Raw genomic sequence first — 13,424 nt, forward strand, 5'->3', positions numbered from 1 at the left:
CTTTCAGTTCCACCCTTTCAGCAGACCCTGTGTTCCCCGGCATCTCTGGGAGGTTATTTGTGTCCTCCTTTGTGAAGACAGAACCAAAGTATGTATTTAGTTGGTCTGCCATTTCCTTGTTTCCCATTATAAATTCCCCCGATTCTGACTGCAAGGGACCTACGCTTGACTTCACCAATCTTTTTCTCTTCACATATCTATAAAAGCTTTTACAGTCAGTTTTTATGTTCCCTGCTAGCTTACTCTCATGTTCTATTTTCCCTTTCTTAATTAATCCCTTTGTCCTCCTTTGTTGAATCCTAAACTGCTCCCAATCCTCAGGATTATTGCTTTTTCTAGCCAATTTATATGTCCTCTCTTTGGATCTTATGCTATCCCTAACTTCCCTTGTTAGCCATGGTTGAGTCAACTTTTTTGTTTTATTTTTATGCCAAACTGGGGTGAACAAATTCTGTAGCTCATCCATTCGGTCTTTGAATGTTTGCCATTGCCTATCCACCGTCAACCCTTTGAGCGCCATTCCCCACTCAATCCTACCCAACTCGCTCCTCAGACCATCGTAGTTTCCTTTATTTAAATTGAGGACCCTTGTCTCTGAGTCAACTACTTCATTCTCCATCTTAATTAAGAATTCGATCATATTATGATCGCTCCAACCCAAGGGGCCTCGTACAACAAGATTGCTAATTAATCCTTTCTCGTTACATAATACCCAGTCGAAGATGGCCTGATCTCTGGTTGGTTCCTTGACATATTGGTCCAGGAAACCATCCCGTAAACACTCCAGGAATTCCTCCTCCACAGTATTGTTACTAATTTGGTTGTCAGATGCAGGACTCCATATGAAGCTTGTCCTTACTCTTTCCAGATCACAGAAACTGACCAAAAGCAAATAATATTGATGAACCGTTTCATTCTTGCACCCAATAATGTCCTCTGAACCCTGTGATAAAATGGCAGTCTTGTAATTGCCACCCAATTCCATCTCACTTGGATTTGGAAAATAGGCTCCTTCTCTAATACTTCATTTTTTTCCCCCTTGCCAGCAGCCCTCAGCATGGAAGCCAATACTACAACAGAAGGAAATGGCAACACAACGATGACTACAAAATCTCCCCAAGAAATTCTGTACCAAAGTAAGCATGCTTCCTGCAGCTTGTGATTTTGTTTTCCTATTATAAACTGGTTTATGTGGAGGTACAGCTAACCAATGAGCTTTCATGTTCATCTTTGTAGAATAATTTGTGACTTGAATTGCATGTTAATTTAATATAGGTGTGGGGGAGCGGTGGTTAGGGAGGAGAGGATTCCCCAATAGTTCAGTGTCCTGCCAGTATGGAAGTGAGCCAAGCAGACCAGAAGTCCCAGGTATTATCCCATGCTGAGTGATCACATCTCAGCCAAAGAGGGCACTAGGGCCATAGAAACAGGTGTAGGCCATTCAGCCCCTCTAGCCTGTTCTACCATTCAATTAGTTCATGGCTGATCTGTATCTCAACTCTATTTATCCGCCTTGTTCCATATCCCTTAGTACTGTTGCCTAACAATCTATCAATCTCCGTTTTGAAACTTTAATTCACCTCGCTTCAACAACTTTTTGGGAGAGTGCGTTCCAGATTTCCTCTACCCTTTGTGTGAAGTGTAATGTCCCTTGTTCTGGACTCCCCCACCAGAGGAAATTGATTATCAGTTTCTACACCATCATATCCTTTAATCATCTTAAACACTTTAATTAGATCACCCCATAACCCTCTAAACTCCAGGGAATTCAAGGCTAATCGATGCACCCGTCGTCATAATTTAACCCCAGTATCATTCTGGTGAATCTGCGCTGCACCCCCTCGAAGGACAAGGGCAGCAGGCGCATGGGAACACCACCACCTCCAAGTCACACGCCATCCCGACTGGGAAATATATCGCCGATCCTTCATCGTCGCTGCGTCAAAATCCTGGAACTCCCCAACTAACAGCACTGTGGGAGTACCTTCACCGCACGGACTGCAGCGGTTCAAGAATCAAAGAAATGGTTACAGCACTGAAGGAGGCCATTTGGCCCGTCGAGCCCATGCTGGCTCTCTGCAAGAGCACTTCAAATTGTTGGCATTGAATCATAGTTTAATTGGCTGCATTTGTTTTTAATTGGAATAGTAGATTTCTGAGGAAAATAACTTAACAACTCAATGTAAATAGGGTGAAGGAAATGGATCCCAGCAACACTAGCTTCCCCTTCCCCCCTCTTCTGACGAGAACAAGATGTTGGTGGGAATGCAAGCTGCACATTAACTGAATTCTCCTTTGTGTTCCAGGTTCTGGTGCTATTATAGCTGTCATTGTAATTGGAGTAATAATCATATTCACCCTGGTACTGGTCATTTTAAAGTACTGCAACAGGTAATGAAGAAATGGAGATTTATTGTTTGTAAGAGCGATCTAGCCATCCATTCAATCAACTAAAAGCCACAAATGTAAAAATTGTCAGTCACGCATGGAATGTAAAATTCTCACTTAAGTGCCATATGTGCAAAGTGTCTCTCTCTAGCTCCCCTCATTGACTTAAATAATCACTCGCTGTTAAATTAACCATAGTGATTTGCTCAAGTATAAACAGGTAGGGAAATCTACCAATCACAAACAAGGAACCCACAAAACCAATCAATTAAATGCTTTAATTTTTTTAAAGCACCTGCCACAAATTGGACCAATCAAATCATCAAAACAATTTTTTCAAAGTGCTTTTGGCAACCATTTTCCTTCCTCTCAGGCAAATATATACAACTAAAAATAATATTACAGCATAACAAGCACACACAAAATTACACTAGGTGGTGCAGCAGGTTAGCCATTGTTCTGGGACCCAGATTCAAATCCAACCTAGAATGATGAGATAAAAGTCTTCTCTTCCTGCTGGCTGTAAGGGTCACGTGTGAAATAAGTTTGGGGAGTCTCGATCCAATTCCTACTGAACAAGGGCCAACAGCATAAAACTAATCGTCAAGCTCACTCAGGGAGGCTACGGGATGGCCAGTGCAGGGAAATGTCAAACAGTGTTGTGGAGTATTTTAAACCAACACTCGACACAAGGTTTTAGATCGATAGTCTAGTTGTCTTTATTACACCGGTGGGGAGACAGTCTGCTCTGTCTTAGCCAGACTTCTCTCCAATGATAAAGTTTAAGCAGTCTTTTATACAAAAATTTGGTATATAATTAGCCTCGTGCATGACCCATCTTAACAGTTTGATTGGATTTCGCCCTGTGTGCACATTCACTGATTGGTTGCCTATGCCGCGTTACATTAAAGTACCGCCTTTATTACCAGAAAAGTATATGTCCGATATCACCACAAGCTGTTGTTGCACCTATGACCTTTGTTCATGCCAGATGGGGTCTCACCAACATTGTACTTCTGACTCATTGTCCTGCTTTCCTGCCCCTCTAAGTCTTTTTACTTCCCACTCATTGTTTTACTTTCCTGCCAGAGCAGAACTTACATCCGCTAGGCCTCTTATGGTTCCACATCCGGGTATTTGCAATTGTCTTCACGTTATACAGTTTGCAGTCGTCAATCATTCTAACACTACTGCAAAATCAACATGTCATTCTTAGGTTCTCTTAACTGCCAGTTCAGCAACTTAGAAAAAGCTTACTACTGCAAAGGCCTATTAGATTGTTGTCTTTATTACACCATTCAGTGAAACTGCCAGCAATGTCAGTTTAACTCTTTCCCCACTGCACTGGTACAGTAGGGGTGCCCTTCTGAGGTTAAGGCTGAGGACTTCTTGAGGCCAAATAGAGGACACTTTACTCAGCATTTGGCTGTGATATTCCTGACCTGAACATGCTTGATGTTCATACTGAAATGGGAAGAATTCATTCCGAAGCCTTTGCCTTGAGGAGCAAATTTTAAATATATAAAAATTACACAATTCTGAAAAGAATCACCAAAGTTACCTATAAAATCAATCATGTTACAAATTCCTGCAAGAGGATTTCCCTCCTGCAGCCTTCCATTATCGCTGGGCCTGGGCCTGAGTTCTGCTTCAGTCCCAGAGTTGCAAATTTGATCTGGACCTTTGGTTCTGTGGTGTTCCAGATCTTGTTGACAAACTTTGTACATGAAAGAATGAGCTATATCATGGGAGTGAACTTGTAGATTATACTGTACTTCTGGAATTACAACACCAATAGACCGGCAAGCCTGACATCGGTAGTGGGGAAAATGCTAGAGTCCATTATAAAAGATGTAATAGCAGAGCACTTGGAAAACAGTGACAGGATCGGACAAAGTCAACATGGATTTACAAAAGGTAAATCATGCTTGACTAATCTACTGGAATTTTTTGAGGATGTAACTGGTAGAATAGATAAGGGAGAACCAGTGGATGTGGTGTATTTGGACTTTCAGAAGGCTTTCGATAAGGTCCCGCATAAGAGATTAGCGTGCAAAGTTAAAGCACATGGGATTGGGGGTAAGGTACTGACTTGGATAGAGAACTGGTTGGCAGACAGGAAGTAAAGAGTTGGAATAAACGGGTCTTTTTCCGTGTGCCAGGCTGTGACTAGTGGGGTACCGCAGGGATCAGTGCTAGGACCCCAGTTATTCACAATATATATTAATGATCTAGACGAGGGAACTAGATGTAATATCTCCAAGTTTGCAGACGGCACAAAGCTGGGTGGGCTTGTGTGCTGTGAGGAGGATGCAGAGAAACTCCAGTATGATTCGGACAGGTTGGGTAGTTGGGCAGATGCATTGCAGATGCAGTATAATGTGGATAAATGCGAGGTGGAAAAAACAGGAAGGCAGGTTATTATCTGAACAGCAATAGATTGGGAAAAGGGGAAGTGCAACGAGACCTGGGTGTCCTTGTGCACCAGTCGCTGAAGGTAAGCATGCAGATGCAGCAGGCGGTTAAGAAGGCAAATGGTATGTTGACCTTCATAGCGAGAGGATTCGAGTACAGGAGCAAGGATGTCTTGCTGCAGTTGTACAGGGCCTTGGTGAGACCGCATCTTGAGTATTGTGTGCAGTTTTGGTCGCCTTATCTGAGGAAGGATGTTCTTGCCATGGAGGGAGTGCAGCGAAGATTCACCAGACTGATACCTGTGATGGCAGGAATGACATATGGAGAGAGATTGGGTCAATTGGGTTTCTATTCACTAGAGAGTTTAGAAGAATGAGGGGATCTCATTGAAACTTATAAAATTCTAACAGGACTAGCCAGACTAGATGCAGGAAGGATGTTCCCAATGGCAGGGGAGTCCAGAACCAGGGGTCACAGTCTAAGGATAAGGGGTAAGCCATTTAGGACTGAGATGAGGAGGAATTTCTTCACCCAGAGAGTGGTGAACCTGTGGAATTCTCTACCACAGAAGGCAGTTGAGGCCAATTCATGAAATATGTTCAAGAAGGAGTTAAATATATTTCTTAAGGCTAAAGGGATCAAGCGATATTGGACAAAAGCAGGGACAGGGTACTGAATTTGGATGATCAGCCATGATCTCATTAAATGGCAGAACAGGCTCGAGAGGCTGAATGGCCTACTCCTGCTCCTATCTTCTATGTTTCTATGCCCCTCAACAACCCAAGCCACAAGACAACCAGGCAGAAAATATACAAATAGCAACTATCCAGTGGCAACAAGACAGAAAATTTAAATTCAAATTTGTCTGACCATTGCAGACATGACGGTGGAGATAACTCCCCGGGTACTGCGTGTAACAGTTACAGCTTCAACAAGGACTACAAATGCACTTTGAGAAGCAAGGGCATGATTTTGTTTTGATAATCGTGTAACTAACTAAAGATTTTGGAGATGGAGGAGGGAAGAATAAATAAAACACTTGCACATTAAGCAAATACTGCAAATTCACCGTGGGAAGTAGAAGGAATTTTTTGAATGTAAATAACAGAAGTCGTTTTGGAGAGGGAAGAATACATAGTTATTTGTATCTTAAACAGATATTTTTTAAGTGGTAGACAAATAGTATTAGAAGTATTGTATTTGTACCTTTCAGTGTCAGTAATGTGCAATATTTTTAACTTTGTCAGTCATGGTAGGTTAGTTTAGGTTGTATTGGGACAGTGGTAACCATCAGAAATGGCACTCCAGGTCCTGTAGTATCTGTGTGCAACACCAGGGGAGAATTATTAAAAGTTTCTTAAATATTAGTTTCAGAATATTTCATATATAACCACTTCCCCTGAAAAGCAAGCAAGGTGTAGGCTAGGATAGAGGTGAAAAAAAGTAATCAATATGGAGGTGGGAAAAAAATTGTTGGGCCAGAGACTGGAGGCTGAGGCAGGGCCCCAGGAGCAGAAACCAAGATGTGTCTGTGGTTATCATATGATGATGCCACATGGTCAGCAGAGACCATTGTGTTTGTAAGAATGTAGAAATTGTGATCAACCACCACTTAGACCGAAGGGGGTGTTGATGCAGGACCAGAGGACACAAGCACAGTCACAAGATTGGTAAATGAAAAACAGCAGTTAGCTGTGTTTTAGTCTCAGAAAACAGGGAAAAAAGGTTCACGTCTAGCAAAATCCAAAAACATATGACATTCAAAAAGAACAAAATCATCACCCGCCCCGGGTGGTTAGGAAGGCAGTCCTTAAATCAATTTTCTCCAAAAACAATAAGCCAGGGTTACTTTACCACTGGATCTTTCTCAGCCGGTCCAGGGATCATCTCAGAACTAAACAATATTCCACCCAGGTTCAACAGCAGACCTTTCACTGGCAGCTGTAAGCTGGGCCCCAACAGCAGCCTTGTCCTGGCTTCCTCCTCAGGTACTGGCCCTGAATGGATGCACTAGTTTGCCTTTTGAACTCGTGAGCTAATGGGTAGATTTGCCTCAGGTGTGTTGGAGGTGGGTGTGGCCTTCACCTGAATTGGAGTGAGAGGGGGTCTTTGCCCTGCCCCGAAACCCCCCTCGGGAACCGGCGCCTCACAACTTGAGCCGTCTCGAGGAGATGCCCTCCATGCCTTTTCATTCCGCACGGAGGGGTTTCCTGTACGGGCTGCTCCTGCACACCTTCCACTTTGCCATCTTCGCCTGCCGTCCGGACACGCCGTGGCGTGCCGTTTTACCTTCCGACGGAGGCGGAGGTCCCCAATGGGGGGCTCTCTATGCGGGAGTCCTCCCTTGTTCTATTGGGGACTTGGCCTGGAGGGTGTTGCACAGGGCAGTCCCGTGCAATAGGTATTTAAGTAGGTTCACGGACTCCCAGACCGCATGTTTGTTCTGCGGTCTGGAGGAGTCCGTGTTTCATATTTATATCGAGTGTGAGAGGTTGCAGCCCCTCTTTCATTATTTGAAGGGGCTGCTCCTCAAGTTTTGGTTGCACCTCAGTCCCACGCTCTTGATCTACGGCCACCCGGTGCGGAGGGGATCGGGCAGGTCGGAGGACCTCCTCGTGGGTCTGCTCCTGGGCCTGGCGAAGAAGGCCATTAATTGGTCCAGGCAGCGGGCGGTCGAGGGGGTCGTCCGGCCGGATTGCCTCCCTCTCTTCCGTGGCCATGTTCGCGCCCGGGTGGCCCTAGAGCTGGAGCACGCGGTGTCCGCCGGCGCGCTAGTTCACTTTCGTGACCGGTGGGCGCCGCGGGGACTGGAGTGCATGATTGGGCTGGAGAACCAAATTTTAATTTGATTATTAAGGTTTATTTGAAGTTTTATTGGTTTATTACAGTTTTATTGGTTTATTTACAGTTTTAATGGTTTATTTACAGTTTTTATCTGTCTAAATTTATGGTTTTACCAAAAGAGGAACCCCCCTCGGGAACCGGCGCCTCACAACTTGAGCCGTCTCGAGGAGATGCCCTCCATGCCTTTTCATTCCGCACGGAGGGGTTTCCTGTACGGGCTGCTCCTGCACACCTTCCACTTTGCCATCTTCGCCTGCCGTCCGGACACGCCGTGGCGTGCCGTTTTACCTTCCGACGGAGGCGGAGGTCCCCAATGGGGGGCTCTCTATGCGGGAGTCCTCCCTTGTTCTATTGGGGACTTGGCCTGGAGGGTGTTGCACAGGGCAGTCCCGTGCAATAGGTATTTAAGTAGGTTCACGGACTCCCAGACCGCATGTTTGTTCTGCGGTCTGGAGGAGTCCGTGTTTCATATTTATATCGAGTGTGAGAGGTTGCAGCCCCTCTTTCATTATTTGAAGGGGCTGCTCCTCAAGTTTTGGTTGCACTTCAGTCCCACGCTCTTGATCTACGGCCACCCGGTGCGGAGGGGAGCGGGCAGGTCGGAGGACCTCCTCGTGGGTCTGCTCCTGGGCCTGGCGAAGAAGGCCATTAATTGGTCCAGGCAGCGGGCGGTCGAGGGGGTCGTCCGGCCGGATTGCCTCCCTCTCTTCCGTGGCCATGTTCGCGCCCGGGTGGCCCTAGAGCTGGAGCACGCGGTGTCCGCCGGCGCGCTAGATCACTTTCGTGACCGGTGGGCGCCGCGGGGACTGGAGTGCATGATTGGGCTGGAGAACCAAATTTTAATTTGATTATTAAGGTTTATTTGAAGTTTTATTGGTTTATTACAGTTTTATTGGTTTATTTACAGTTTTAATGGTTTATTTACAGTTTTTATCTGTCTAAATTTATGGTTTTACCAAAAGAGGAACCCCCCTCGGGAACCGGCGCCTCACAACTTGAGCCGTCTCGAGGAGATGCCCTCCATGCCTTTTCATTCCGCACGGAGGGGTTTCCTGTACGGGCTGCTCCTGCACACTTTCCACTTTGTCATCTTCGCCCGCCATCCGGATACGCCGTGGCGTGCCGTTTTGCCTTCCGGCGGAGGCGGAGGTCCCCAATGGAGGGCTCTCTATGCGGGAGTCCTCCCTTGTTCTATTGGGGACTTGGCCTGGAGGGTGTTGCACGGAGCAGTCCCGTGCAATATATTGTTAAATAGGTTCACGGACTCCCAGACCGCCTGTTTGTTCTGCGGTCTGGAGGAGTCCGTTTTTCATGTTTATGTTGAGTGTGAGAGGTTGCAGCCCCTCTTCCATTATTTGAAGGGGCTGCTCCTCGATTTTTGGTTGCACTTCAGTCCCACGCTCTTGATCTACGGTCACCCGGTGCGGAGGGGAGCAGGCAGGTTGGAGGACCTCGTCGTGGGTCTGCTCCTGGGCCTGGTGAAAAAAGCCATCAATTGGTCCAGGCAGCGGGCGGTCGAGGGGGTCATCCGGCCAGATTGCCTCCCTCTCTTCCGCGGCCATGTTCGCGCCCGGGTGGCCCTGGAGATGGAGCACGCGGTGTCCGCCGGCGCGCTCGAGCACTTCCGTGACCGGTGGGCGCCGCGGGGACTGGAGTGCATAATTGGATTAAACAACCAAATTTTAATTTGATTTGTTAAGGTTTATTTAAAGATTTTTTAGTGGTTTAGTTACAGTTTATTTGTTCATTTATTTGGTCTTACCAAAAGAGGAGAGGGGGACTTTGCCCTGCCCCGAAACCCCCCTCGGGAACCGGCGCCTCACAACTTGAGCCGTCTCGAGGAGATGCCCTCCGTGCCTTTTCATTCCGCACGGAGGGGTTTCCTGTACGGGCTGCTCCTGCACACTTTCCACTTTGTCATCTTCGCCTGCCGTCCGGACACGCCGTGGCGTGCCGTTTTGCCTTCCGGCGGAGGCGGAGGTCCCCAATGGAGGGCTCTCTATGCGGGAGTCCTCCCTTGTTCTATTGGGGACTTGGCCTGGAGGGTGTTGCTCGGAGCAGTCCCGTGCAATATATTGTTAAATAGGTTCACGGACTCCCAGACCGCCTGTTTGTTCTGCGGTCTGGAGGAGTCCGTTTTTCATGTCTATGTTGAATGTGAGAGGTTGCAGCCCCTCTTCCATTATTTGAAGGGGCTGCGCCTCGATTTTTGGTTGCACTTCAGTCCCACGCTCTTGATCTACGGTCACCCGGTGCGGAGGGGAGCGGGCAGGTTGGAGGACCTCCTCGTGGGTCTGCTCCTGGGCCTGGCGAAAAAAGCCGTCAATTGGTCCAGGCAGCGGGCGGTCGAGGGGGTCATCCAGCCAGATTGCCTCCCTCTCTTCCGCGGCCATGTTCGCGCCCGGGTGGCCCTGGAGATGGAGCACGCGGTGTCCGCCGGCGCGCTCGAGCACTTCCGTGACCGGTGGGCGCCGCGGGGACTGGAGTGCATAATTGGATTGAACAACCAAATTTTAATTTGATTTGTTAAGGTTTATTTAAAGGTTTTTTTAGAGGTTTAGTTACAGTTTACTTGTTCAATTTATTTGGCCCTACCAAAAGAGGAGAGGGGGACTTTGTCTCCATCTGGTGGCCACATACCGTCCATCCACCACAAACCGCCCCCATAGCTGACAAAATGTATGAATGGACTATATTCATCTATTCATACATTTTTTACATTCTTACAGGCGCAAAACAATCAATAGTTTCGATATAAATATTACACCACGGTCACAATACTAACAATTGATGTATTTTCTGTAGACAAAGCAGATTAAAAAGACAACTGGCTCCAAAATCGTCAAGACAGCTCTCAAACCCATTTCCACAGTTGGGAAGCAGACCAACATCGCTGGTTTCCATTTCATCGAGCATCCCGTTGGAAAGGAAATATTAACAGAACTCCTAACGGCTCTGGAACAGAAGCGTACTTTTACAGAGGGTGAATCTGCAATATTTGGGCCACAGAAGTGTGAAAGAAATGTATTGTTAAAACTGCCATCTTTATCCACTCTCCGGGGAGCCATATCTCTGAGTTCACAAACTTTCTTCTGGGCTGCACTTTACTTTTCCAGACTGCAGAAATGTCGGAGAGAAAGCAGTTACGTCAATGATGTTGATCTTCTGGCAGTTGCTGGGGATCACATCCCCTCTTTAAAAAAAAACTACATTTTGTTGATTAATATGTCAAAAAAGCTTATGTAGTGGAAATTTTTCATCTTTCTCACTGGATTAGAATATAGAACGCAAGAAAACCAGGGACAAAAAAGGCCATTTGCAGCCCATCGAAGCTCATCCCTTTTGTACTCCAACTCTCATTGTAACATCCAACTGTATTTTGAACAATCCAATGGCCTAGAAATTGGGTTGGGGCGCCAAAGTGGCGCCAAGTTTGCCTGGGCGCTGATTTTTGCGCAGCGTTCGGAGCATTAGCGAACGTCAGAAATTCAGTGTCAGCGCCCCTGGAGGGAGACGGGGCGAGGCTCGAGGCGCTCCGCGTCCCTCTTAGGGCGCTGAAACTGAATATCGCAGCGCAACGTCCCGCAGCGCCACACGCTGCGGCACGGCATGCTGCGGTACTGCAGGCCTTCCTCCCATTGTTAAGGGGGAGGGGCCTGCAACAGCGCGATCCCTGATCGCGAGTGCCGGCAAAAGAGCCCGGCACCGAGGAGAAGTGCCGGGCTCTCCTCGGGAAACAGCTGGCAATGCCGCGGGGGGGGGGGGGCGGTCAGGAGGCCGGGGATGGAGGTGCTGGCAGGCGGCCGCCGAAAAAGGCGGCCGTTCCGCACCTCCACCTTAACTTGTGCCACTGCCGGCACAGCAAGGCCCTGTGAACCGGGCGTGGGTAGCGAACGGCGCTACAGCGGCGTTCGCTACCAAATATCGCGATCGGGGTGCTAATGGGGTGCTGTGCACACCGATGACGTCATCATTGGCGGTGCAGCCCAACAGTCTAACGCCACCATTAGTGCCCCTGCTGAATATCGCGGGAGGCACGGCCAGTGGCGCTACAGCCACTGACTGCCCTCTTTAGGCGCTAATAGGTGGCGCTACATACCCAATGATTTTGCCTCTATTACCTTGCTTGGTAAATTATCCCACATATTTATCACTCTGAGTAAAAAAGTTCTTCACAGGCAAATATGAATGGAATTGTTAGCACAGAGAAACCTAGAAAGGAACTTAACAGTAATAGTAGACACATCACTTCCAAAATATTCGATTATTCTGACTTGATCAGCTTTTTTAAATTGTTTCACCACATTGAAAGGTGGCATATCAACTATTACTCCTAGGTTCTGCTGTAAGCCCCCAAAGTGCAGACCAAGTGATATACAAGGTCGACGTCACCGGCTTGTTGTAAGAAAGACAGACCAACTAATTGAAGTCACAACGGTTTATTCAGGCCTGGGGAGAACCTTTCAGATCGCTGTCTGAATTCGACTCCACCGATACCCTAGCAACGTTCACAATTATACAAAAATCAAGCCCCTGCCCTAGGGGCGGGGGTAAAGCTTATCAGCATATACAGAGTTATAGCTAAATTGCAATTATAAACCATGACATTTCCTCTACCTGCCGCCCACAAATCTCACATTTCAGTTATCAATTGGTCCCGTCACCTCCTGTGACTGTGGGCCTCATCTTAATTGCTCTACAACCATCCAGTTGCCCGTAGCCAGGTGGTTTTGCTTGTTACATGTTTTCTTAAGATAACAGTCCTAGTTAAGGCGTGCGAAGCATAGACTTTTGGCCTTCTCTCGGGTTACCCCTGCAAAGCAAGCACATTCTGATTAGTCCCACCATACTTTGAAGAATGGAACCCTATTGTAATTTACAACAAACAAATTCTTCGATATGTTATCTTGTATATGTGCTGCCTCGCCTGGCCGAACAGACATCCTCCCTAATCTTCCCACGAGTTGCTCTGCAGTTTAATCTCTCAGCAGTTGAAGTCACCTAATCATGTTTTAAAACTTAGCTGGGTAAATGCAATATACAGACCTCTATATCGTTTAACTCAGGGTGGGGATTAACCCATTATCTCCACCTTGTACATTGGTGCTGCAATTGAATCCTGGTTGTCTTGCCCTGTTATGCCCAATTTTTAATATCTTACTTCAGTCCTCCCTTTTGACCTTTTGGACAATTGTTCCAATACAGGTCAACATGTGTTTCCACTTCCTGGTGTCTGCCAGAGCGTGCACTCCCTGGCCTTCTACCAGTCTAGGTTATACATGTGTATATATCCTATCAATCTGGAGCCCGACTTCCCCCCATGCGGTATGGTGGTCTTTCCTTTATGGTGGTCTTTCCTTTCTGCATTCCTTCCGGCGTAACCATTCCCGGGGCCCCTTAGTCCCTGCATTAATGGTTTAGGCTTTCCGCTCAAGTTGTCCCTCATTCCCGCGTTGGGTGTGTGATGTGCCAATTCGAGACTGTCCTCACTCACCAATCCTCATTCACTACCCTCCTGCCACCCCCCGTCTTACGGTTGGCCGGCCCGGTCCTTAATTACCATGCCCAATTAATCCCTTGTAATTTCAGGGCTTCATATCACGTTTTACACCATTTGCCTTGGAGAGGCGGGGGAGTTTTCCATACTTAACTTCTCTACCTGCCTCTCCTTAGGTTTGACTTCTTTCATGGCACCAATTTCGGCTTTACTCATTCTGGTGCAGAGGCACTGGAGCAGCAAAAATACACAATATATCGTAATAACAATCATGAGGAAT

General features: G+C 47.1%; 1 protein-coding gene across 1 annotated transcript; it reads left to right on the forward strand.

Moving 5' to 3' along the window:
• Positions 1-1,052: 1,052 nt before the first annotated feature.
• On the forward strand, positions 1,053-10,888 carry ncmap (non-compact myelin associated protein). Its single transcript, XM_085963139.1, has 3 exons — positions 1,053-1,136; positions 2,307-2,391; positions 10,453-10,888. Exons 1-3 carry the CDS (start codon positions 1,058-1,060, stop codon positions 10,583-10,585), a joined length of 297 nt encoding a protein of 98 aa, XP_085819265.1. The 5' UTR covers positions 1,053-1,057; the 3' UTR covers positions 10,586-10,888.
• The last annotated feature ends 2,536 nt before the right edge of the window (positions 10,889-13,424 follow it).

Source organism: Somniosus microcephalus, chromosome 20 (assembly GCF_052327205.1).
Source record: "Somniosus microcephalus isolate GS21.2 chromosome 20, FLI_Smic_1.0, whole genome shotgun sequence".
Lineage (NCBI taxonomy): Eukaryota > Metazoa > Chordata > Chondrichthyes > Squaliformes > Somniosidae > Somniosus > Somniosus microcephalus.